The sequence below is a fragment of the Pleurodeles waltl genome, chromosome 4_2 (genome assembly GCF_031143425.1).
Source record: "Pleurodeles waltl isolate 20211129_DDA chromosome 4_2, aPleWal1.hap1.20221129, whole genome shotgun sequence".
Classification (NCBI taxonomy): Eukaryota; Metazoa; Chordata; class Amphibia; order Caudata; family Salamandridae; genus Pleurodeles; species Pleurodeles waltl.
The window spans coordinates 14,071,393-14,097,092 of NC_090443.1; the positions used below are offsets into that span (position 1 = coordinate 14,071,393).

At 43.0% G+C, this 25,700-nt stretch overlaps 1 protein-coding gene across 12 annotated transcripts in view; it reads right to left on the minus strand.

Annotated features, from left to right (window-relative positions):
- CACNA1A (calcium voltage-gated channel subunit alpha1 A) overlaps nt 1-25,700 on the minus strand; it is a 1,156,221-nt gene that overhangs the window by 293,698 nt on the left and 836,823 nt on the right. For all 12 annotated transcript variants that reach the window (XM_069230415.1, XM_069230416.1, XM_069230412.1 and 9 more), the window contains 2 exons: nt 20,315-20,380; nt 2,585-2,685 (listed from right to left, as the gene is read on the minus strand). In XM_069230415.1, coding sequence (XP_069086516.1) covers nt 2,585-2,685; nt 20,315-20,380 — 167 coding nt within the window. The remainder of the gene's footprint in view (nt 1-2,584; nt 2,686-20,314; nt 20,381-25,700) is intronic.

Genomic DNA, 25,700 nt, shown 5'->3' on the forward strand with positions numbered 1-25,700 from the left:
ATTTATGGCTCTCCTGTAAGGCATCCCTGTGGGATTCCGCGTACAAATTTTAAACACCTGAGTGATGAACTGATTTTATTTGTAGGTTCCCACTCATCAGCCATTTGCGGCTTATATGTGCTTACTGTGAGAAGAGTATGAATTTTGGTCCCCTATTTTTGTTCTGCTGATACATTGCCGCTGAGAACCCAGCACAATAATCAACACCCACTTGTCTTTTGTGTCTTTGTGCCACTCTGGAACATGACTTTGCCCTAACGAAGGAGCTTAAGGAAGAGAGTAAAGGGAAGAGTCACTGTCATTCACATTTGGCTTTAAATTGAAGCCAAGATGACCTCATGGTCAGACCACAGCAATGGCTATGAGTGGCTAAGTACACATAGTGTGCAGCAGCTGAGATGTTCTGATGTGATGACCTCGTGGTAAGACCACAGCAATAACGATGAGTGGCTAAGTCCAGATAGTGTGCAACAGCTGAGATGATCTAAGCTGAACCATCAAGCCCTCATGCAGAATTTCCTGGAAGTCTACCTGTCTATCCTTAGGCAAATCTTTAACAAACTGCCCCAGACAAACCCACAATGAACAGTCACATCTCCCCAAAAGAACAGAAGTCTTTCTGAATGCAGCCCACACACACAGATGACTTTTCTACTCTCTGTTTCTAGCTTTTTTCTCTCATTGTCAAGTGTTACTGTGGAAGAGGAAGAGGGTTCTGTAGCATGCTGCCTCTTGCAGCATACTGTCTCTGTGTAATAGAATTCTATCTCTTGCTTTGGGGTTTATTTTTTCCTGCAGGAGAGAAAGGGCATTTTTAACTGTAGTGGCCATTGAAAGACCTGTAGTGGTGGCTGAATAAAGCTTGGGACCAGTGGCAACCTGGGCCTGACAGATCATCAATGGTGCAGTGTCTCAAAGATGAAACATGTTGAAGATTGGGGGGTAGCATTGGATTGGAAAGCTTTGCTGCACTTATTGCGAGCACCTTATGGAAGGTATATATACTGTCAATAAGAGACGTGTGAAGGTGGAGATGCTATGAGCACTGTAAAATATCTTCTAACACTGGAAGACTTGGCCATGAATGACGTTGTTCCTGGTGGACAGATATGTGGTTTAAATGATCATCTTCTTGAGTGTACTGATCTTGAATGTTGGAAGTGCAGACAGTGGTGTCTTGGTATGACACGATGACTTGGTCTTAGTATGACATGATGACTTGGTGAACTAGATGTATGCCTCAAAATAAGGGTGCCTCAAGGAGATAAGACTGCACCCAGAAATAGGTGCACTCTTTGAACTAGGTGTGTGCATGGTTTAAGGAAATACAAATATAATCTGTGCTGGTATGATTGATTGTGGTGTAGACAGTCTAATTGCTGGTTTTGAAAATATGTTGTAGCAAGAGACATTAAGTGACGAATGGTGAGATGACCTGGGAGATGATGGACTTTAAATTCCCACTTCTGAAAGTGTGACCTCTCTGGTAGGTGAAGAAGCACTTGAATATTCTCAATCTGACATCTCTGTAATGTGTCCTGTCATTTTTTCAACCACTCAAATAAAGAAGTAGGATATGACTGGGATTGAGAATGGTGCTTCAACTCTGCACTGTGCTTCCATGGAGAGATGTCCTTTGACATTGATGTTCTGTCTCTTCAGCTTTATGAGTTACTTTGTTGGCAAGCCAATCCTCGACATCCAACAGGTAACCATGATAAATGTTCTTGAATTTGCAGACCACAACATCAACCAGGAACAGCATCAACCAACATAGCAAAGCATCTGCTTGAAGCTTTTTCTGTGGAATCCTCAGCGATATTAGGCCAAGAGGAGTTACAGAAATCTCCTCCCCTCAATCTTCTGACCTTTTTGATGCAGTTTCCAGACATCCACACTCTTCCTGGGAGTAATATTTTTATCTATTTCAAGGTCCTGCTGCAAAAAGTTATCCTGCTCATACTTATCAAGATGAAGACAGTCTGGCTGGGGCACAATAGAGAGTGGAGCAATGGAGGCCTTCTTTTTTTACCAACAATTAAGTTGATTTTGTGGCCAAATATTTTCAGTTATAGTGTCAAATGTGCTAATACCACATGATTCTGGTTACAATAAATTATCATGTAAGCTGAGCACAGTGCTCCTAATTCTTTGGTAGGGCGCCAGTAAAAAAGAACCAGCCTAACTGCCACCGACGACTGGACAGTAGTGAAACAGGTTAACTTAAAAGAATAGTCAGTTTTCTAGCGCTTAAAAGATGCAGCATGTCTACAGTGATTGCTTTAAAAAAATTGTGAAATATTTTTTGTCACCATTTTAGGTAGAGTTAAGTTTTAGTCTTAAGCTTGACTTTTTAAATAGAAGTACATTATTATTATTATTTACATTTTGGCTTTGCTAAAAATGTTTTTACAGATTGATGTGTATTTTTAATGTACTGAAGGATCCTGTGTTTATTTGGTGCTCATGACTCATGACTATTAGTGAAAATGCCCTTGAAATGAACTATATCCCCTTAGACTAAAAACTCTACATATAGGATAATTTAGGGTCATGCAGATCAATGTTGGCAGGACAGTCTCACCTGAAAAGAAGCATTAGCGCCTGGAAGAAGGTGCGGAAGTTGTTGTGCTCAGTTATCGCTGATTCTTCATCGTCCTCGTCAATATTAATATTGCCAAAGACCTGTGGAATTAAAAGCACATTTGACAAATGAGGGATGTAAGTGTCTGGTCTAGAATATTAGGAAAGTCAGACATACAGAAGTGGGAAGAGTGTTGTATGTCAGAAAAATTGATACATCATAGAAATTGTCTTTCTGCTACATGCTTGCTGTTGAAGAAATAATTAATTTTTTTTTTTTTTATCTTGAGTAGTTCAGAGTATAAGTGGCTGGGACTGTGCTACCGCCTGTAATGCTTCTCAGTTTTTGTGGTTTTTCAGTCCAATTCTGCCTCTACATCTGCATACATATGAAAATAAAGCCAGATTTACCCATTCTGTCTTCTCATCTCAGCTATGGTGCTGTGGTTTTACACCTGTCAGCTCATTTATCCTCCCTGCCATCACTTTAAAGACTCCTCCCCACAGATACATTCCATCCTCTCAACACTTCCTAATCCACATGATTATCATAGTTCCATCCTTCACCCTACTACCCACACCATTGCTATATCCAGACAAAACGTCTTACCCGAACCTTCCTCCATATTTCGATTGCATCCACCAATCACTCTCTGCACTCCTAAACCACACAAAATGGGATATGCAAATACCTGTTCTTTACCACTGATCTCGACAAGTACATCTACATCCAGCTATGTATCTCCATCTTCATACAAATTACGTGTCAGTGACGGCTAAAGGCCTGATTTAGACTTTGGCAGGTGGCTCACAATCTGTCAGGGAGTTCATTTACTATGCAACCCTGGCTGGAGTAACGCATGCCATGTTTTGAGATCTCCACTGATCCAGAAGAGATCTCTGTGCTTTTAGAGGATCTGCAGTCATGACAGTTTCTCTGAAGAGACTGAGAGTTTGATGAGCGGCTACCATGTTTCAGAAGGCTGTGCATCAGTCTTTTTTGTTTTCCAAAAACAAAGTTGGGACTTTGTTTATGAAAAACTAAATAATAAATTACTCTGACATTCTGGGAGTTTTTTCCCCAGAGTGTGGGGCTAGTTCAGGACCATCTGGGTTTCCATGGTCTGATGCACCTGAACAAACAACTCCTGCTCAGTCAGGCCATAAGCAGTGCTTAATTTTTGGAACAATAAGGGATGTGACCCAAAGTGTTGACCAGAAGCACTGGGGCTGATACGATCGAAGGTTGGGGTGCCGAATACCAAGGCTACATAGTCTTGATTGCACTCCATGTCTCTTTAATCCATCACTAAACACTTCTGACCCCTTTATCTCACTTTCTTACTCCTGTAGGTTCTTTTTCATCCCTGATATCTGCCTTTGTCACTTTGTTCTGACTATGACTTCCTCTTTCTCTCTCCTTTTTTGGTTACTAACTCTCTTGCTCTGGTGGGTCAAAGTTTATTGAGGAAAAATAAGTGCTAATCCCCAAAACTGAGTTCCAGTGGGCCCCACCTGCAACCATCATCTTAAATTAAGCAGTCAGTGTTAAGGTTTCCAGTAATAAAGCCATTGGCGGCACTGCTAGGGGAAACATGGCCAGTGTCAAAATAAAGGTGGTGGACCATCAGTTTGGCAGACAGGGCAGTCCACCATCCTGTCCATCAAACTCTAAATCAGGCCCTAAATTGCAGCTTGAAAGATTTTCATTCCAGTCACTCATGATAAGAGCATTGTCATTGGTATTCTGCCTCTAAGTTATGAAAGCCATTAATGTTTCTGGGTTTTCTTCTGCCCATGTTCACACTACATTTTAATACAGAACATAACCCAATTCAAGATAATTTTCTTTTCCAGCACCTTTCTTATTTTTGTACCAGACTAACCACAAAATAGTTGTACCAAACTAACCACAAAATAGTTGGCCATCAATCTTGTGATCCTTTACTACTTCCACCATAAACAGATGGCTTCTCTGGAATCCCAGGCAATGGAAATATTTCTCCCCTATTGACAAGGCTTGTTTTATGTAACAGGGAATCTGGAGCCAAATTATGAAGGAAGAAAGGTAGTGTTCTAAAAATGACTTGGGTTTTTCTCTTGTAGATTAAACCTGCTTGAAGCTGCTAAAATCGCTGGGAGTAAACCATGGGGTCTTTGGTAAATATGTGGAGCTTATAACTTCAATGGGGCTGGTAATATGAATTACCAGCTCAATCAAAACTCAGTGGCAACTTATCAGACCCTGTTTAGCGATACAAGAATAAAAATCAGCAAGAATACAAGAGTTCAAAACATGGCCCCATGAGCATGTAAGTATCAAACTAATGTTCCAGAAGGTCTCCACAAATGAACATGGAGGAAAATAACATAAAAGTCCCTTTAAAGATATTGGTATGTAAAAAGAAAGCCTTGTAGCACAGTTTGTAAGACTACACAAATAGATGACTAGCAATCTTAAAAGTTTCCGTATTTAAATTAAGCTTTGCAAATGGAAGGGAAAATTATATGGAATATCCAACATTTGGCCGTGCCACTCCACAATCTTGTTCCACCTCTCTTCATACACTGACTTCTGTGTATATGGAAATCTGGCAGCACGCATTATATGTGCATTTTCAGGAAGTAGGTAGAAATCTTCAAAGGTGCTCTCAATTTTCAAGGATAAAGATTTAAAGTCTGTACATTTGGGTGTAGAACTAATATGTTCTCCTGTGACAGAAGTCACCCAGGCATGAAAGAGGTCAAGGGGGACTGAGACAGAGGGGTAGCAGCTATGGAAACTGCCTTTGCCTGGTCCCAGGCTTATCAGAATGCCTTATGAACCATTCTGTTTTTTTCTGAATCAACCTACTTAGGTGAAAGGATAGCTGGAATGTTCAGTATATTGGTCAAAGCCAACTGAAACCAACAGTACCCCCAGCAAACCTTTCTGAATGAATTCCAGTTGTCAATAACACTTTTGATTTCATGGGTGTAAAGAGGATCACTGATGGAATCCACCATTCCACAAATATCTGCCCCAGAATCTCTTCAGGGTTTGCTCTCATATTGTTCACCCCACCTAAATGAACTGTCAACATTCCAACTGTCTTATTTATGGCCCAATAAGAACTGCTGAAGTACCTTTTTTATATTGAGCCCCTGGGGCAAAAACACCACTTATGTCTAGCTCTAGCACTGACCACAGAAATGTGACTCTAACAGCTGATATTAAAGAAGGTAATGCTGCAACGCCAGCTGTATAGTGCTTTCCACTAACACCTTTACCTGCAACACATTTTCCTTTCCTGTGGCATCAAAGACCATAGTCCCTAAATTGAGCACTCAGTCCTCTTAAGGGAGTGAAAATGAGAGATATTTCCTAAGGCAATTCAAGTAGAACAGCTTTCTGTGTTAAAAGTTATGTGATTTTTCTGCGCACTGATGAGTATTTTGAGATTAGTTAGAACACAAGGTTTTTAAGCTAATTGCTAATGTGTTGGTTCTCTTTTAATCTGAGACTCAACTGAACATTGTCATTTTAAGCCTGCCTTCAATGAGTTAAACAATGCAAGAACCCATGAGATTTTAAAAAACATTAGCACGGGTATTGCCTTTCAGTGAAATCCAGGTAGACATTTTTTACACTATTTTATCCAAGATGGCAGTCACAATATTGTGGTTGAAAAAAAAAAGTTATTTACCAGTAACAGAGGTTTTCTAGTATTGGTGTCTTTCATAGATTAACATGGTTGAATCATCCCTGTTGTTGAGCTGGGAGTTCCACCGTCGACACAGAGAGCAGTACAATGGTAAACATACAGAATAGCGTTCACCAAAGTAGCTTATTCACATTAAAGATTCAAAACCTGGCTAATCAGAGCAAAGCACAGTATTCACCTCTCCTCATACAGGTCACACAGTTCTGATTTCGTAGCTCTAGTTTTTAGAGATTTTATGTACAGAAGTGTGCCTAAGTTTGGGGGAAACGTGATTCTCATGTGAATCTATGAAAGGTACTAATAATGGAAAACCTCAGTTATAGGTAAGTAACTTTTTTCTTGCCCAATATTGGATCTTCCATAGATTCACATGCTTGAATAAGAATAGCAAGCAGCAAATACAAAACAATTATTATTCAGTTGTAGGAAGGGAAAAATTACTAAAACCCCTTACCTTCCTAGAATAAATGATGCAGGACTGCTTGTCCTACTGCAGCGTCTGTTTATGATGCTGAATCTAGGCAGTAGTGTTGCGTAAATGTGTCTATTCTTCCATGTTGCTGCCTTGCATATCTAATATGGATACACCAGTGAACAGTGCTGTAGACGTAGACACACTTCTTTTTTAATTGGCTTTAACAGTCCCTTGCAATGGCTGGCCTGCTGTTTTATAACAGAACACCATCACCGAAGACACCCAGTGAGCTATACTCTGTTTTGATAAAGATTTAAATTTCTGAGGTTGACCATATGCTACAAGCAATTGGTCAGACATCCTTATCAGCTTATTTTTTCCATGTAAAATTTTAAACATCTTTTAATATCCAGATTGTGGTGTAGTTTCTCAAATGTATTTGTTGGGTTTTGGAGAAAAGGTAATTAGAACCACTGGTTAGTTAAGATGAAAGTCTGATGGCACCTTGGATGTAAAGTGTGCATTAGCTCTCAGGATAAGCTTATCGTGTTTAAATTGGAGGAATGGTTCCTTAGGAGTAAAAACTTGAATTTCACTGACCGTTGTGATGCTGATGTAAGGGCTAAAAGATGGCTTCTTTCCATGAGATGTACCTTAGTTCCACCCTCTGTATTGCATCAAGGGTTTTTCATTAGTTGAGGTAAAACAATTTTAGTCCCCATGATGTAGGAGGACGTCTTACCATTGGGAGGACCCAGTAGAGGCCTTCAGGAAATTCCTTAATAAGTCTGTTACACCATAGAGATGGTTGGTTCAGTGTTCTCTTCAAGCAAGAACAAGAAATAGCAGACAAATGTGCTATTGCTGAAGCATGTGTCAGACCCGAGTTTGACAGATGCAGAAGATATGATAATATCTGTTGAGGAAGGAAAGCTATAGGATTAAATTACTTTTGAGCACACGTGAACAAAAATTTTTCAGTTTTGCTATGTACATCTTATTGGTGGATCGCACTTTTGCTACGTCTTACTAGTGAACCACACTCTTGCTCTAGATAGCCTTTCTCTAAAGTCTGGCGGAATGTCTAAAAGCTGGAATTCATTGAATCCAGGAGTTATACTTACCAGAGAGTGAGGGTGTGGATTAAGAATTTGCTCACTGTGGCAAGAGAGTAGGTTCTGAGTTGGTACCATTTGTATTTTTGCTGTTCCGAGAGGAGAAGTAGCTCTTGTGAGCCAATATTGTCTTGGCCACCACGGAGCTATTAGAATTATCTGGCAGGGTCCCCCCTCCTTTTCGGCAGCATCTTTGGTGTCAGTGGTATTGGGGGAAATGAGTATGCATAGGGGCCAGACCAAGCAACTAAGTGTGACACATACAAGTGAAGCAGGGAAGCGGGTGGAGGCAGAAGGTTTTATGTTCAAAGTTTCTAGTGGTACACAACTGTCTGAGACTGAGGGGGTGAAATCCTTTCTAAAACAATAGATGAACACCGACATTCTTAAATGTTTTATGGAACTTGTATTGACAGTGCATGTTTGTACAATCCAGCTGTTATACAACCATTTGTGTATACCACAAATACAAATATATCTACAACAATGCACAGGGGGCCTGAACAGTTCATCAAAAAGGCATTCCCCCTTGATTCTGGTAGGAGGTGTCTAATGGTGTAATACTGGCATTTCCAGTTGGTAGCAAACTGATATAGCTTTGGTTTTCCCAAAAGACGAAATATTTTCTTTAGCTAGGCTTCATTTAGGTCCCACTTGTGACATTCTCCTGTTGTCTCGCTGAGGCTGTCGGACAATGAATTTGACAGGCCTGCAAGATGTTCTGCCATTATCTGAATGTGATGTTTTATTGCCCAATCCAATCTTTGTTGTGCTTCCTTAGGTATTTTGAGGGATTGTGTTCCTCCTTGTTTGTTTGTATAATGCATGCTTGTTGTATTGTCCTTATGTATTAAGGCTGACAAACTGTGTATTTGTGGCAAAAAAGCATATCCCTGGAGTGATCATCCTCAGCTCTAGGATTCTGAGGTGCATTTGAGTCTAATTCGCTGACCATCGTTTGTTTACTTGTAACTCTTGCAAGTGCGTACCCCAAACGTTCCAATGAGGCCCCTATTCTCATGACAATGTGAACTTCTTCTTGAGGGAAGACAGGCTGACATCATTTGAAGGCTCTTTTCATCCAACAAGTTATTCGTATTCGATCATCAAAAGAATCTGTTTTCTACTACCAATGTTTGCCAAATGCCTCTCAAAGCTGCTTCAGCTAAAGGTGGCAGTGCGGGATCCAAAGAATGCAAGATGACATTATCCCAAAAACATTACATGACATAACATTATCTTTAAAAAGGACTTGAAAATAAATTTGCACAGTGGTTGTCATTTCCTTCGCCCGAACTTCCAGGCAGGATATTCTCTTCTGTTGGAAAGGCTTTTCTTTATCCTTGTGTCTAGAAACGCTCCAAGAAATGAAATATTCCTTCGAGGGTGTCATTAATATTTCTCCCTGTTTAGTGGCAGTCCTAGATTCCTGAAGAGCTGCAGACAATTTGTTGTAGACTCTGTTGCTGCTCTTAATGATTTTGCCTTGCTAAGGCAATCATCTAAATAAAGGAATTCTTGGCAACCCTCTCTCCTGAGGTAAGCAGCTACGGGTGCCGTACACTTTGTAAAAATTTGTGGGGGAGATTTGAGACTAAATGGGAGGACTTTGAATTCATAATGGTGATCGGCCACTCAGAACCTCAGAAATCTTCAATGAGTGGGGTGAATGAGAATCTGAAAGTATGCGTCATTTAGTCTGTTTTGTAGAAACTGTAGAACTTCCTGCATCATCGCCATGCAAACCTTTTGCCTTTTCAGATATTTTTCCAGGTTCCAAAGGTCTAAAATCTGTCTCAACTTTCCAGACTTTTTCCCTATGAGAAAAAAATGGGAAATTAGGAAGAAAAGTTATTTTGTGACTTTGGCACAAATGCTATTGCTCCCTTTTCCACCATGTGGTTGATTTCCTACTGCAGCAGATGTAGATGACAATGGTTCATCTTCTGTGGTGGTGGTCATTTGAGGTTTTTCTATATACTCTAATGTGAGACCATTTTTTATAAGATCCAACACCCAAAGATCTGATGTAATGTTGACCCACGTGCATCCTGTGAAGTACTGTGGTCCTCAACAAGCTGCCACTGTCTCCTTGAACTTTCAGCTCTCCTAGACATGTTTCCGGCTCTCTTATGAGGGGCTTGTTTATGGAATGAGGTAGATGGTGGAGTCCTATACTGCCTTCAATAGGGTTGACAATACTGATATTGAGGGGTACTATATTGCTTATATCTGTAGTGCTAATAGCCCCCTCCTTGTGATTACATACTTGGGTGTGTCTTTTTTCAAGCATTCTAAGCGATCTGACTAATTCTGTCTGATTTAATAGACTGCATGGCCTCATCTACAAGGTGTCTAAATATTGTCTTACTCTTGGTGTTGTATGGCATATCTAAAATTGTGCGTTGTATTTTAGGTCTATAGGATGCGGCTCGCAGCAAACCTTGCCTATGCAATACATCAACTCCAGCTAACTGTCTGAAATCGGTTGATGTTATGTCCATGTTCATATCAATAACTGCCAAAGATGTTCTTTATTCTTCTTTAAGAATTACCTTTGCCTCTGTTTTTGCATCATCTGCCAAATGCTCTGTGCATGGTCATTTGTGCAACCACATCTGACAGTTATTTTTAGCAAGTATCGCTAAAGACTTTGAGGCCCTGATGGAGGTGACTGCTGCAGCGGAAAATAATTTGCTGATGTTGTCTAGCCTCCTGCCCTCTCTGTTCGGTGGTGTTGCACATGGTGATCTGGATTTCTAGGTTGCCTTTTGGTAGTTTGCATTATAACCATGTCTGCTCAGGACGGTCAATGAGAAGGAGTATTTTCTTGTGCCTTGTATTTTTATCCATGAATCACTGTAGTGACTGTGGTTGATATCTTCATAATTGTTAGGCCATCTGTCCTGATTTGAGTGATGAGTGAGATGAATTTAATAGACTATCTGGCAGGTTCCTTAAAATCATAAATGAAACAGTCATTCTCCTTTGTTGTTATTGGTAAGTGAAATCTTTTTCACATTCTTTCTATTCAATTGTGGAAGTCCCCAATGTCATCCAGAGGGAATTCCACCACTGGAGGAGTGACCTTATCCTGTTTAGTAGCAACATAGTCATTCCATGCAGGGCCTGAATATTTGGGGGGTATTTGATAGCTGTCCATTTTCTTGGTCATCATGTGTATCTGGTACCTGCAGAGTAGTAGGTTGTAGCTCCAGAGGTGAAAGGTGCGTTAATGAAGCTGTTGGTTTACTGAGAGGGGGAAAGTGGGCTAGTGGGCCTTTGTTGTTGGTCTTGTCTGTGGTCTGGAACTTCTTGTTGTTGAAAGTTTCAAAAGCTGCTTTTGAGGAATACGCCTATAGCAGTCTGACAGCTTGAGGCAAAAGTTTTGACTAAAGCCAAGGACACCTGCATCATCTCCTCTCATTGTGCTTTATTGGGTAATCAGAAGGGTCTAAATCATATTGCTATCCATCTTCCTCATCATTGTCTTCATCCTGAACAAAAGACTAATATGTGAATTTTTGATCTGATGGAGATATAGTATTTCTGTAGTTAATTGTCTTCCTCCTCCAAATCTGGGTATTTCACCTTTAATTGAGTAGGCCTGTAAGCCGGTTCAAAAAGTCCTTCCTCATCAGATTCCTCTGTGACAAAGAGGTGTTGTGGTGGACAAGGGGAAACCTTAACCTTTCTTGCTTTAGGGTCATTGGGATGCTTCATTCAGAAATCAGTGTTATTTTTGTGTTCTTGGGCATGGAGGTTATGTACATTCTTGTCAACAGAGTTGTTGTCAACTGTGAAGCAAGTGTTAAAGCAGAGGATGTTATAGTTCTGGAAACTGTAACAGAAGATACGGTACCAGCAGCTGTTATCGACAGTGCTTATGATGTCACTGATGATATCTTCACCATTGTCATCGACAGTGGAGTTGTCAATGGTGTCCTTGTTTGATGGTTCTTTCATGAATGGTGTCCTTGTTGATGGTGCTGTCGATAATGAGGACACCGACGACAGATGTGTCGTTGTCGACAATGAAGGCTTCCTTCTCGTTGATGAGGGTGTAGTCGACAGTGACAGAGATTACGTTTTCTTTGCTGGAAAAGACAGAGAGCTTTGATGTTTCCAGAACAGCCAGCTTATTTCTAGGTCTTGAGGTAACAGATAATGTTCTGTGATGCTTTCCCGATCAAACATTCCCAGTCAGAGTCCTTATGTCTGAGGAAGAGATCTCTTCTCTCAATACATTTTCACAAGTTTTTTTGGGTGGTTCTCCTTCAGATTCTGATTTTGAAGTACCCTCAGTGTGCAAATGCCCTCTTTCTTGCAATTTCCCTGGAAATTGAGAGGACCTTTTTCCCTATCCTTCTGAAGACTGGAGAGTTTCAACTTTTAACTTTTGGAGCTATTACAAACGCCTGGATTCTCTGTGCTTCAAGGTGTTTGTAGAAAATGTTATACACAGTTTACAGTCCTTTGCCTTATGTAGTGGGTGAAGGCAATAAGTGCATTCCTTGCGTGGCTCCTCAGAGTGAAGCTGCTTTTCCCCAAAAGTTCCACATGTACTAAAATGTTTTTTCTTTGAAGTTTCAGGCATGATCAATTTGCCCGTAGCTTATCAAATTATTGAATCCTTTCTAATTTTTTAAGTAAAAGCTGAGAAATAGTCATTTATCTTAGTGAATGAGCAGAGCACAAGAATGACTCCATTCTCACATGGTATGCAGTAAAAAGCTGAACTGCATGACCTAAGTGAGTAGAGGTGAATACTGTGCTTTTGCTCTGACTGCCTGAGTTTCATATCTTTTATAATGGTGTGAGCAGGCTATTGTGGTGGCCATTTAAAGCTACTCTGCACACGTCTGACATTGTACTGCTCACTATGTCTACTGTGGGACGCCCATCTCCACGATATGAATGATTGAAGCATGTAAATCTATGAAAGATGCCATACTGGATAAGAAATATTGACCAGCAACAAAGTTTTAGCACAATATTGACTATCACTCTTTTGCAAGGTAAGCAGAAGTCATGTTAAAAATTGTGCATCCATGCATCCCTGTAAAATCTTACCTTGATAATATAATGGAAGTCAATATTGGGAATTCCATATTGTTGTAGGTCGATATTGTTAACCACATTTTGTGACATATAGTCATCCCCTGACTTACCTCTATAAATAAATTGTGCTGTACTAAAATAAATGAAAACTTTTCTAGATTGAGGGAACACCCTGCCTTTTACTGCAGACTAGATGTGCAGTAAAAAAAATTCTATACTACTCCAGGAGATCTAGCCCAATGAAATCATGAATTTCTATCTAGAGAGCTTTGCTGCTATACCGTTCAGCTGAAAGTATTGACTGGAATTGCTGTTATCATATTACAAACCATAAGTATTTGCAGTAGTGTTTCCAAACAAGAATATGAAAGTAATTATCTTGGCCATCTATGGGTACGACCAAATCCTGTATATAATGCAATGTTTGAAGCATAATTTTGATGTACCCCCAACCCCTCCCTCTCCGAACCCGCCCCCTCAACATACACGCACCTTCATGCAACATCACACACGCTCACACACACTTATACCCACATGCACGCATGCATGCATTCATCCATTCACACACACATCCAAACACACTGACATACAAACAAGCACACACGCATTCACACAACACAACAAACACGCACTCCCACATCCACACACATACCACACGCAACGCACACCCGCATTCACGCACATACAAGCATACAGCCACACACCCTCACACACACACACACAGCACTCCCCACCCCCTCCCCTGTCGGAGCACCCGGCTTACCTGTAGTCAGGGGCTCCTCCGGCAGGAGATGAGAAGGGGCGCTGCTGCCAGCAGAACACCGCCAGGCCGTATCATGGGTCATGATATGGTCTGCGGCAGTCTACTGGCGTGGCACTGCTGCTGGCAGCCGCGCCACCTTACCGCCATCCGCTGCCATGACCGTAGCCGGAATTCCGCCATCCTTCTGGCGGTATTCCGGCTGCGGTCATATTATGGCGATGGTCTTCGTGGCAGCCGTCGCCGTGGCGGTAGGCGTTTTTTACTGCCACTGTCATAATGAGGGCCTATGTGCTTATTTTCTTGGAGACAAGGAATTTTCTTGAATACGTTTTTTCTACTTCTTGTGTAACCATGTAAGTATCTTTCATAACAACATTGATATGGAAGACGGAAAGGAGATACAGGTGCCAGTTTGAAAAGTACAAGTGAATACTCGCATTGGTAAATACTAGTTTTGGGTAATCCACCTCGATTCTCTGTAGAAATCCTAATGAAGATGATGATAGATGCTGCTATTGCTTTCTGATTCTACTTTTGTTTTTACAACACTGGAGCAACTGTTTTTGTGGCAGAGATTGATACAGTTAAAAGGGAAACTTATTCTCACTAACAGCTCAAGTTGCAATATTGCTAGTGGAATTGATAAGCAGTTGATGACAACTGTAAAGATCTTGCAGTAGCTCTAGAGTGTCTGCATTTCTACCGTTACTGTATTGTCACAGGAATGCAAGTTGGAGAATTTGGCTTGTGCTGCCCACCACCAGAGAAGTCAGTTTAGAGCACCCCTGCATGCCTTCTGATGACATTTAATGGTATCGTTCCCATACCCATCGACCTTTCTACCACATATACAGTAGGCAAAGCAGGGCACATGTCATGCCTCGAGGCATCTATATTGCCCATGACTACCTGGTAGACGAGATTGCTTGTACTCTGGCATCTCTTACTAGATTGCCTGTTTTCTATAGAGTATGTGAATATCTAGCTAAAAACAATGGCATTCATAGCCACAAGTGCCAAACCGCCAGCTAAAAAGACCTTTGCATTCTGTAGTGTTTAGCCTTCCAGGGTCTTATTATTAGTTATACCAGGGCAGGAAATTAAGATTCTGGCTGCTCTGACCCTGTCATAATGCATGCATTAAAAGTATTTGTCTGCAAAATAACCATGCAAACTTGAAAGTACCTGTCCCAAAGGTCCTCCCCGATTTCGCAGACAAATCCACTGGCATTTACCACTGCTCAGAGTATGTGGCAAATGTCAGCGGGGGTGCCACGCTAGCATGTCAGGTGTATGTGGGAGGGTGGGGCTGGGTATAGCCTGGCTGGGAAGAACATGGGGACTGGCCTGTGGCTACACTCCCTGTCTCAAGCCTCTGAGTCAGTTAATTTTACGGGGCCAGATATTCATTTAGTAAAACTGTGGCTTGTGTTCCCATAGCTGGTAATCCTGGGTGAGGAAACGCTGGGCAACTTGTAGAGCAATATTCCCAAAGAGACAAAGGTCTACCACCCTCATGATGAGGCCGTTAGACTCATGTTGCAGGGATATAGCAGTGAAAGCGTTGGCCTTTGCCTTCACCTAAAACAGTTGCGAATTTAGCATTCTGGTAAAACGAGTGCCTTTGAGACATTTCTAGTTGCTCGGTGGAGGTTAATGCTTTATGGTTCCCTGTTAGTTGACCACAGATCTAAATAGTAGCTTTTTTGATACCATAATGTTATGCAGGTTTAAAGTAATTAAATAAGATCTTGTTAAGATTACATGTGATTTATATCAAAAGAAAATGTAAATCCAATATTTTTAGCACGTGCTTTGCAACTGTGGCAAAAGAGGAGGGAGTTCCTCCATAGGTTAAGTATCAATCTCACTGGCAAATTTCCTAGCTCCTCCTATCCAGCTAGTAGCTGGTTAGCCAGTGGTCATCTCTGTACACTGAAAGGAACAATCACAGGTCCTCCCAGGACCAGAAACAAGCATCCTGGGATCGGTTTCAGGGTATCACCCTTCATCAGCCAGGCTTGCTGCGACACTGAATTCAAGCTAGCCTGGCTGATGGAGGGTGAAAACCCTGAAACGAGTCCCAAGTTGCTCGTTTCCAGTCCAGGGAGGACCTGGCCTGGCAGTTGGGGCTGGACTGATCCCAATGGGCATCAGGTCCAAGACTGATTAGCATATGGTTGGGTCCAAACTGGGGTGGCGTGGTGGGCAAAAGAATGATGGATTAAACCCAGATCTTTGTGACTGGGGGTGAATGTTTGCATTGTTCAGCATTTCGACTATCATGTGTTCTTTTTACCAATGTCCATAATAGGCATTTCTCAGTTAGTAATGCCAAATTCTCCTTTGCCATAGGAAATATTATTAAGCTGCTCCACTGCAATATACTTTTGCAATTTGGAGTGATTTCAATGAGTCCCCCCATGTTAGCATTATGGGAAAAGCAACCTTCAGAGGTAGGGAAAACACACGTGTATTCTTCATTATCTCCACAGAGAACACCTCTGTGCACCTGCCGTGCCTTTCACCTACCACTCGCTTCACCCCTTCAGGACTTACCTTAAGGATGCCCTATTGGTAGTGAAAGGACTCCTCAGGGTTGGTTGGGGATTTAGTAAGGTCAACCTGAGCATACATGCAATGGTGCTCACACAGGCCTGCAATGGCAGGCTGGACACATGTCTGAAACACCATGGTGCAAGTGCGCAAACTCAGGCCTGCAATGGCAGGCTTAGCACATGTTTAAAAACATCCTTAGTGCAAGTGCGCACACACTGGCCTGCAATGGCAGGCTGGACACATGTTTACAACACCATGGTGCAAGTCAGCACTCTCAGGCCTGCAATAGCAGGCTTAGCCCACATTTGAAAACACCCTTTGTGCTCACACACTGGTAAGCACCACTTCCTAACATGTGTTGAAAACATCTTTGGTGCTCACACACTGGTAAGCACCACTTCCTAACATGTGTAGGAAGGGTGTGCACTTTCCCACTGTACTTACAGTGGGAAAGTGCTCAGAGCCCTAAGGCCACTAAAAGATAATCAGCCAAACCTATGAGAAGAGCAGATCGCCTAGGTAGGGAAAACCCACGTGGGGGTTCTTCACTACCGGGGAATGGAACACCCATGAGTACCTGCCCAGCCTTTCATCTACCACCTGCTCTGCCCCTCAGGGATGCTCTAGGGGTAGTGGAAGCCCTACTCAGGGTTGGCTAAGGAGTGAGGCATGCCAAACTCAGTGGAAATGCAACTGCACTTTCACAGGCCTGCAGTGATGGGCCTGATACTGGTTTGACAGGCTATTCTGGTGGGAGGCACACCTAGTGCCAAATCCCACCACTAGACAGGGCTGTACCGGCCCGGGGTATCTGGAGTACCTTTTTACAGGGCACTCCTGGGTATAGCACCTAAACCAATCATGTAAGCACCCCTTCCTGACATGTGTAGTAAGGGCGCGTGCAGTTTCCCACTGCAGTACAGGGAGACGTGCTCAGAGTCCCAAGGCCACGCAAAGAGTGTCAGCAAAACACCAGGAGGAAAAAGCAAAATGTTTTAGGAAAATTCCCTCACAAGGGCCATGTCCAACACTCTCAATCAAATAGCATGTCCCATTTTCTTCCCTAAACTTCAGTCTGAAAGAAGTACATCATTGCCAGTGCGTTCAATGAAGGGCAGCCCCTCCTGACAGTCGGCTGAGTTATGCCGTGGCAACTTTAATCGCTGAATAAATTATAGCAGGAGAAACTTTTTCTCCTTCGCACAAAATCATCCTAGCCTCTTATCATATCTTCTGGAAAGAGAAATAGAAAAGGAGGGACACCCTTCACTTTTGAATATTGCATTTGGCCAGCGTGGTTAAAGAGTTTGCTGCTCTAACTGAAGTTGTAGCCACAGCTGGCACACTCTTTCTGAAGCTATGCAGTTGCTTTCCTTCACTATCTGGGGGAGCAGTGCAAGATGAGGTAGCGTTTTGGGATCTTCTCTGCAATGCTTGCTTGTCTCTGAATCCGCCAAAATATGTACAACAAAACAGTCTGGTGTGTTCTTTGAAGTCTTATATTTCTTGTACATACATTTTACAACTTTAGCTACTGCTGTCTTTTTATGCATCACCTTTATTCGATTTGTCATCTACGATAGGAATCAATTGTATGGTCTTATGAGGCAGGTTCCTAAAGTTGTAAAGGATACAGTCCTTGCCCCTACTGAGGGCTGGAGGTTCAAATCACTTTAACACATTTTCTATCAGAGAATTGAATCCAACTAAGTCAGCCAATGGTGAGTTGACAGGAGTTGGAGTGGATGGGTTGGTGCCACACAGTCATCCCATTCCACCCTCACCAAATGCAGGTCATCTTTGAGTACTTCAACTTCATAATAATCATATGACCTGTAATCTTCTTGTGAAAGAAAGGCGGATGGCCTTTGCAGTATAGGTTGACATGGGTGTGGCAGTGCTGGCTCCATATGGATATCAGTTATCTGCAGCTCATGAAGAGGTTGTTGTAATGGCAATTGCAGTTGGGAAAGAAGTCCTTGCTTTGGAGAAGGCAGAGGAGGCAAATAAAGATGTGATGCAGAAGGTGGTGAGAAATGAATTGTGGCTCAGATTAATATTTAGGCTCATCTGGGAACCTTGAGTAATACTTTGCCATAATTTCCTTAATAACTTTAACCTGCACTATGTTTGGCTTGTGACATTCCTGCTCCACCTCATAGAATGGACTATATTGATGGTCATAATATGAGTCATATTGCCATTGCCCTTCACCTGAGCATTCCTAACAAGGTTGGTGGAAAAAACGATAATCTCCTATGCCATTCTGTTTTTCTGTACTATCTGGTACAGGAAGATGTTGACATTCCACCTTCAACTGTGTTGAGCTGTGGGCTGAACCAAAGGACCTTCTTCTGAGTATTCTTTGTCCAGACACTTGGGTGGAGGCTGCAGTTATGTTTTTGCTAGGATAAGTATATTCAGGCCATAGAATTGATGGAATACCCTTTTCAGAAATAAGGAAAACAGAGGTAATGCAGGAGGTTGCTTCATAGAGGGTGCTGTTGCCTGTAGGGTCCTTGGCGATGGTTCAAATGATCAGTTTTATAAACAATATTTTCATCTGCAATATCCTTGTTGACTGATGGGTTGCCATAGACCGCAGCAGAATAAAACATAGGAAAAAGTGGTCTGCCTCACCATGATGATGTAGTTAATGTCTGAGAGGTTGGATTTAATGATTTAGATATTAAAGGGGCTGCAGGCTTCTGGAAAGTCTTAGCCATACATACTTCCTCAGGAGATGGACTACAATCATTGGCAGTTTTACTCAGCATTTCTGTAAATATTAGGTTGATCCAATGTTGTAGGGACATCATCAAATGAAGTCGTTTTTTAATCAAATTTTTGTTCAAATTGCTCTGTTTTCACAGGTTGTTGAGGCATGTATAGAACACCTCCTGAGTTGTCTACTGAAGACAGATCATCTCTTCTCTCTGACCTCTGAAACTGTAGTGGCAGTCAACCATCTCTGTCAGTCACGGTTTATATAGACAGTTTCCTACAAATGTTGCAGTCTCTGTCCTCATGGGTGGAAATAGGCAAGAAATGTAGGGCCAGATTTAAGAAAAGTGGTGCGGCACATGGTGGTGTTTCTTGCGTCCCCTTAGCGCCTCCCTAACGCCACCATGTGTGCACCTTATCTAAGACACGGTGCCCCATGGCGGTAGTTAGGGAACTGGCGTCCAAATTTTTTATGCTAGTTTGGAGCTTTGCAGGATTATGTCTAACATTTTTACGCTAATCCTGCAAAGCCCATTGAGGCCAAATGTAAACAATGGTGTGCCTCATTTTAATGCCTGCTCTGAGCAGGCGATATAAGTGCTGAAAAAAAACGACACTAAGAAAAATCTTACATTTCTTCGTGATAATTTTTCGGCCACCCTAACAGAAGAATGCGCCCTATGCATACACTATGCCTGGCGCAGGCATAATGTAGCGCCAAAGGTTACAAAGTGGCACAATGCATGCATTGCGCCACTTTGTAAATTTGGCACTGCAATTTTGGCCTCATTGGGCCACATTAGTGTAAAAAAAATGATGCTAATGTGAGGCAAGGAGGCGCTAGGGGCTCCTAAATCTGCCTCATAATCTTTATGAGGTTCCTCTGCTTTGAGGCCAAATTTCCAATAAGAACCACCAGGTGTGAATAAGCCTTTTTTGGAGATTCTAACATGGCTTGCTCCCCTCCTGAAACAACCCACTGTAATCAGAAGGTGCTCTTTGTTAAAAAAATGCGTACATTTTCAGGATGAAAGTAATGAAAAAGACTTATCTGAAGATATTTAAGGAGAGCTCAGAGGGATACCCTTCGCACAGGACTTGTGGTAGAAATTTGAGATATGGTGAGCCCTGGGGAGAATTGTGTTTCCTTTGCCCACACCAAATTGGTTGAAGTTTGGATCTTTTTCAAAGAGGTGGGCTGGTTGCTAAAGTGAAACTGTTTAAATCCTTTTCATGGTATGGTTACCATTACTCAGGATCTCTCATCAAAGCCTTCCTTTCAAGCTATAAGTACCTAAATACGTATCTAAGTGCCATGAGCAACAATCTTTTTATTTCAGTTAAACTCGACAAACGAAACATAAAGAGATGCCCTTGACCCATGACGTACCTGCATGCCGATGATTGCGTAGATAAAGAAGAGCATAGCGATCAGAAGGCAGACATAGGGCAGGGCCTGGAGAAGGAAAAAGAGAGAGCATTAAGTGTCCTTTGTTTCAGAAAGCTTATGTCGGGCCTAAAATAACTTTCACTGTTCGGGAAAAAGAAAAAACCTTCAAAGCCACACCTCCACCAAACTGAGTGAAGACATTAATTTGTGTGCATTCAGTACATTGCAGCACATATTGCATGAAAACATATGTTCTTTCTTTTTTTAAACATGTTTTATTAATTTTTAATAATACAGAAGGCCCAACTGGACTCAGTCGTATAGCATCTTCACATTATGTAGATAGGGGCAATATTACAATGAACATAGCATTCAAATTAGTTACATCTACTTATATTTTTGCATTTGTTATTTCTAATGTCCATTGTTAGCCTTCAGCCTTAAATAACAATAAACAGCTCTCCCCAATTAACCCCATCCCCACCCTTCATTGACTGCATCTACAATCTCTAAGGTATGTCTCCAGGTTACGAACTACATAGAGACCCTAACTGCTAGTGTCATTATTGAAGTGTGTCCGTGAGGCAGGGGGAGTCTGTCAACCATATGCTCAATAAGGACAGCACCAGTGAGGTATTAAACTTCTCCCAATTGACTCTTCATGTTAATGCGTCCTCCACTGTAGGTCGGCCACCACAGCCTCCCATACATGTGCCACCTCCATTGTGCCAATCGCTCTTTTTGCCTCCCTAAACAACACATCCATCTATTGCTGCCCATTTTACCAACTCATTACACCAGTTCAGTGGTTGGGGTCTCCCCGCTGCTTTCCAGTTTCTGGTTATTTTGCACTTTGCCAACAAAAATGCCAAATCTTGGAACCTACTGGTAACCTTAGTTTTCGCAGTGTGCGGAAACCAGTTCAGCAGAAGTGTCCCAGTTCGCATGGTATTGCCTTATCTAGGACAGTGGCCAGAAGTTCTGTGATCCTTTCCCAGTACTGCTGGAGCTGGTGACAGCTCCATAGCATATGCAATAGTCCTGCCCCATTATCCCCACATCCGGGACGTCCCGCCTCCATAACCCTAAAATATCTCTGAATACACTCAGGGGTTAAGTATGCTCGATGCAGCACGTAAAAATGGATCAACTTGAAGCTGGTGTTGCGCGACATCCGAGGCATCCTATCTAGTATATTTTCCCAGGCCTCTTCTGTTATCGGAGTCCCCAGATCTTCCTCCTAACTAGTATTCAGCTTTTCGAGCAGGCAGCAGCAGTCTCCTCCTAGGTCCCAGTACAAGAAAGAAACTACTTTGATAGTGCCTGAGGAAAGAGCTATACACCTACAGCTACCGAGGGCCAGAGGCTCAACAGTACAATTTTTCCAATGTTGTCTTATCCTCGCGATAACTGCCCTGTATAAAAATAAATGCCCCTGTGGCATGTCAAATTCCACCTGGAAGTTCTCAAAGGTGAGTAACTCCCCGTCCTCAAAAAGGTCTCCCAGTGTAGAAGCCGCCGCCTCCACTCAATCCGTTACGCTTTCCAGTTCCCTCCATGTGGGAGAGCTCTTAGCATGGTAATTGGTAGGTCTGGTGAACAGGGGACCTCAGAATATACCCTTGTTAAGCATCTAGCCCAGCATCTAGCAATCACCCTGAACTCCTCAGAATCTGATATGGAGATAAACCTAGCCCTCAGCAGGGTTTGCCGTAATTCAGTCATCCCAGGCACAAATGGGCCTACATCCCACTCAGGTCTTTGCCTGCTCTCCAACCACTGAACAAATCACTGGAGCTGGGCTGCAAGGTAGTACTTCTTAAATCCAGTGCTGCCAATCCCACCTCTTCTACTGGCTGCTACAAGGTGGTCAGTGCTACCCGTCTACGAGCTGAACCCCAGATAAAAAATATGATTGTTGAATCCAGTTTTCTAAAGGTCACCTGACGTATCCATAACAGGAGTGCACCAAAAAAGTACAAGAGGCGGGGCAAAACAATAATTTTCAACAGCGCTATCCTGCCTATAACTGACAGCAGGAGGGTCATCCAAAAATCTGCACTGGATTTCAGGGAGTGCAGCACACCCCTATATACCCATTGAAGAGGTCTTTGTGATCATGGGAAACCCTAACCCCCAGGTAGGAGATACAAATAGGGGCCCACTGCAGGGGAGCCAGGACTTCCGGTGGTTGATTCCTCAATCATTGGGAACAACAAGGATTTCTGCAAATTTACTTTAAGTCCCGACATCTGTCCAAACGCATCTAACATGGCCTAGCTCCATGTAACTCGACCCCGTATCATGTAGAAACAACAGCAGGTCGTCAGCATATAAGGCTATCAAATGCCAATGCTCCCTCACTCTCAGTCCCTGGTAATGAACTCCCAGGTGAGCTTGGGGCGCCAGTGGCTCCACGGCCAAAGCAAAGAGCAAGGGGTGACAAAGGACACCACCTTATAGCTCTGTGAGATCACCCTGTTTGTTCGAACTCACGCTGTTGGATCCACATGTAATAGTTTGGTCCATGTCAGAAAGCCGCCCCCCAGGCGCATGTGCAACATTACTTCATATAGGTATTCCCACTCCAGGCTATCAAACACCTTTTCTATATCAATCACCATTACCGCTACCCCTTCATGGTCAGGTGTCCCTTGCTCTAGGATTGAGAGTAGATGCCTAATATTGGTGACCGTGTTACGCCCTGGGATGAACCCACCCTGATCCGAGTGTATAAGCTGAGGCATGTGAGGGAGCAGGCTTGTGGCTAGTATATTACTAAGAATTTTACAATTGAAGTTCAGCATCAATAGAGGCCGATAGACCCTGCAGTCACTGCGAGATTTACCAGGTTTCAAAAGTGGAACCACTAGAGCCTCTCGGGTAGTATCTGGTAGGTACCCTATTGTCCAAGCCTCGTCATACAGGGCCTCGGGTCGGGCGCCAGCTGGGCTGCAAATGTCATGTACCATTCTGCGGAGAACCCCTCAATCCCTGGGGTCTTCCCCCAGGACAAGCCCTTTATTGACACTTTAATTTCTTATTGGGTGATAACGTCCCCAAGTTCCTATGCCTCTTCAGAAGAAAGGCATGGTAGGTCTAAAGGATATGAATACTCCCTCAATGCTGTCGCCTCATGGGGACATGCACTTCGATACAGTTGTGTACAATATTAGAGGAAGCAGTCATTAATTTCTTCTTACCTAAATTCTTGCCCGCCCCGTCTATTTCTAATTCTAGAATTGGAGTCCCTGTCTTGGTGGGGTTGGCCAGGCAAGTCAGCAAGGTGCCTGCCTTGTCTCTCTCCATGTGAGTGAGTGCCATATACTCTCTATAATCAAAGCAGCAAAGTCTCTCTACCTTAGTCACTACCTCATCCCTCTTATCCAACAGTGGTTGCTGTTGATCTGGTCTCTCCTGACTCTGCCTTTCAAGATGGTGCAGTTCTTCTTTCCCATCTAACACCTCCTTCAACAGTGTCCCCCTCACACCCATACCCTTGGCCCCTTAGCGTTACCTTGAATGTTTCCCACACCGCATGTTTGCCAGTCACAGTCCCTTCATTTGTTTCAAAATATTGGTCTATATTCTGTCTTATTTTCTTCTTAAAGGCCTGGTCTTCAAACATTCTGGGTTTAAGCCTCCACATGGGTATCCTAGGTCTAGGGCAATGCCAGTCACAGCTTATGAGCATCGGATTATGGTCCGAGATCGTGCAGACTAAGTATTCTGTGCTTGTTATCTTGTTATGGAGATCCGGGGAACATAGGAAAGTATCCAGCCACACGTGTAGATTACATAGGCTGGAAAAATAGGAATAGTCCCTTGTATGGGGATGTGTTGTTCACCAAGTGTCTATTAGGCCTCATTCCCGCTGCTAGTCTAGGAATGTCTGGGCCAATCTGAGTGCAGAGACTCTCTTACCGGGGGATGCAATCTGTCCATTCCTACCTCCACCACACAATTAAAGTCCCCCCAACCAATATGGGCTGGGTCATGTAGTGTGCTAAGGCCCCTGACAAGTTAGTAAGAAAGGGGCCCTGATCTGTGTTTGGCGTATAGATGTTGTAATGGCCAAGTTCCTGCTCTCCAACCGCCCACTCACCAGTACATATCTCCCCTCTGGGTCTATCTCGTGCGCCACTTGCTGAAAGGGAATCCTCGCTCTTACCCAGATGAGGACCCCCGTTGCAAATGCAGAGGAAGTTGTATAATATACCTGGACCTGCCATCTGTGCTGTAGTGCTACCTCTTCCTGGGCTGTTAGGTAAGTCTCCTCGACAAACGCTATATCGATGCCTCTCCTGTTCAAATATGAGATTACTTTATATCTCTTTGAGATGGTGTGCATACCTCTGAAGTTCCAGGAAATTATCATATATCTTATTTGCGGGTCCATGTGGTGCACTGATAGTGTGGGTGCCCATACACCCCATCCTCCTTTCTTTGTTGTGTCCCCAGTGCCCCCGGTAGTGTTACAGAATTTCAGGTACTGATGAAATCTTTTAAGCCCTCAGTAACCCAACTTCCCAGCTTTCAACAAACCTTCCCCCCCAAGACAAATCAAGCAAAGTCCCCTGTCCAAACTAGTTCGTATCCAACCATGAGATGTGGATTGTTCCACAAAACATGCATGTTTACAGGCAATGTTGTGCATCTTACAGCGGTGTTCATCAGACAATTTCTGCCCCAGGCAAGTGCAGGATGGTGTCCTCAGAGCCTCCCCATTATGTAAGAGGTGATTCTATTGTAGTGCGACAGGGCATTAAATGATGTTGTCTGCGGTTCCGGGGTAACATGTGGCAGCAGTGTACTAGAGGTGCTCGACTTGTTAGAGGCTGAGTCTGATTCCAAATCTTCTATATTAGCTTCTTGTGACACAAGCAGGGATCCAGGGTCAGAATTTCGCATATGAGCCACTACTTCAACTGCTCGCTTTTAATTTTGGGATTCCTCTCCAAATGGAGCCATCCCTCTCCGCAGACGGATCCCCTTGCCTCTCTGAGATCCCGAAGGGTGCTGCGTCCCCTGCATTCCACTTGGCCCCGGTTGCGGGTGGGTGTCGATCCAGTTCCAGACTTCTTGTGGAGAGTTGAAGAATAGGACTCTGTCAGCAGTTGCCACTTGGAGACGGACCTGGAATAACATACCATATTGCACCTTCATTTGTCGCTGGCATTTTTTTGTTTCATTAAAGGTTGATCGTCACTTTTGGACTTCTCGGGAGTAGTCAGGGAAGATGTTCACTTTGCTATTGTCTATGATCAAGTCACCCCCCATTTACGGGCCTGAGCCAGGATATAACCATGATCTTTGTAGAAAATAAGTTTGGCCACAACAGGCCATGGCAGGACCCCCGGCCGGGGCGGGTTGCCTGGCACCCGAT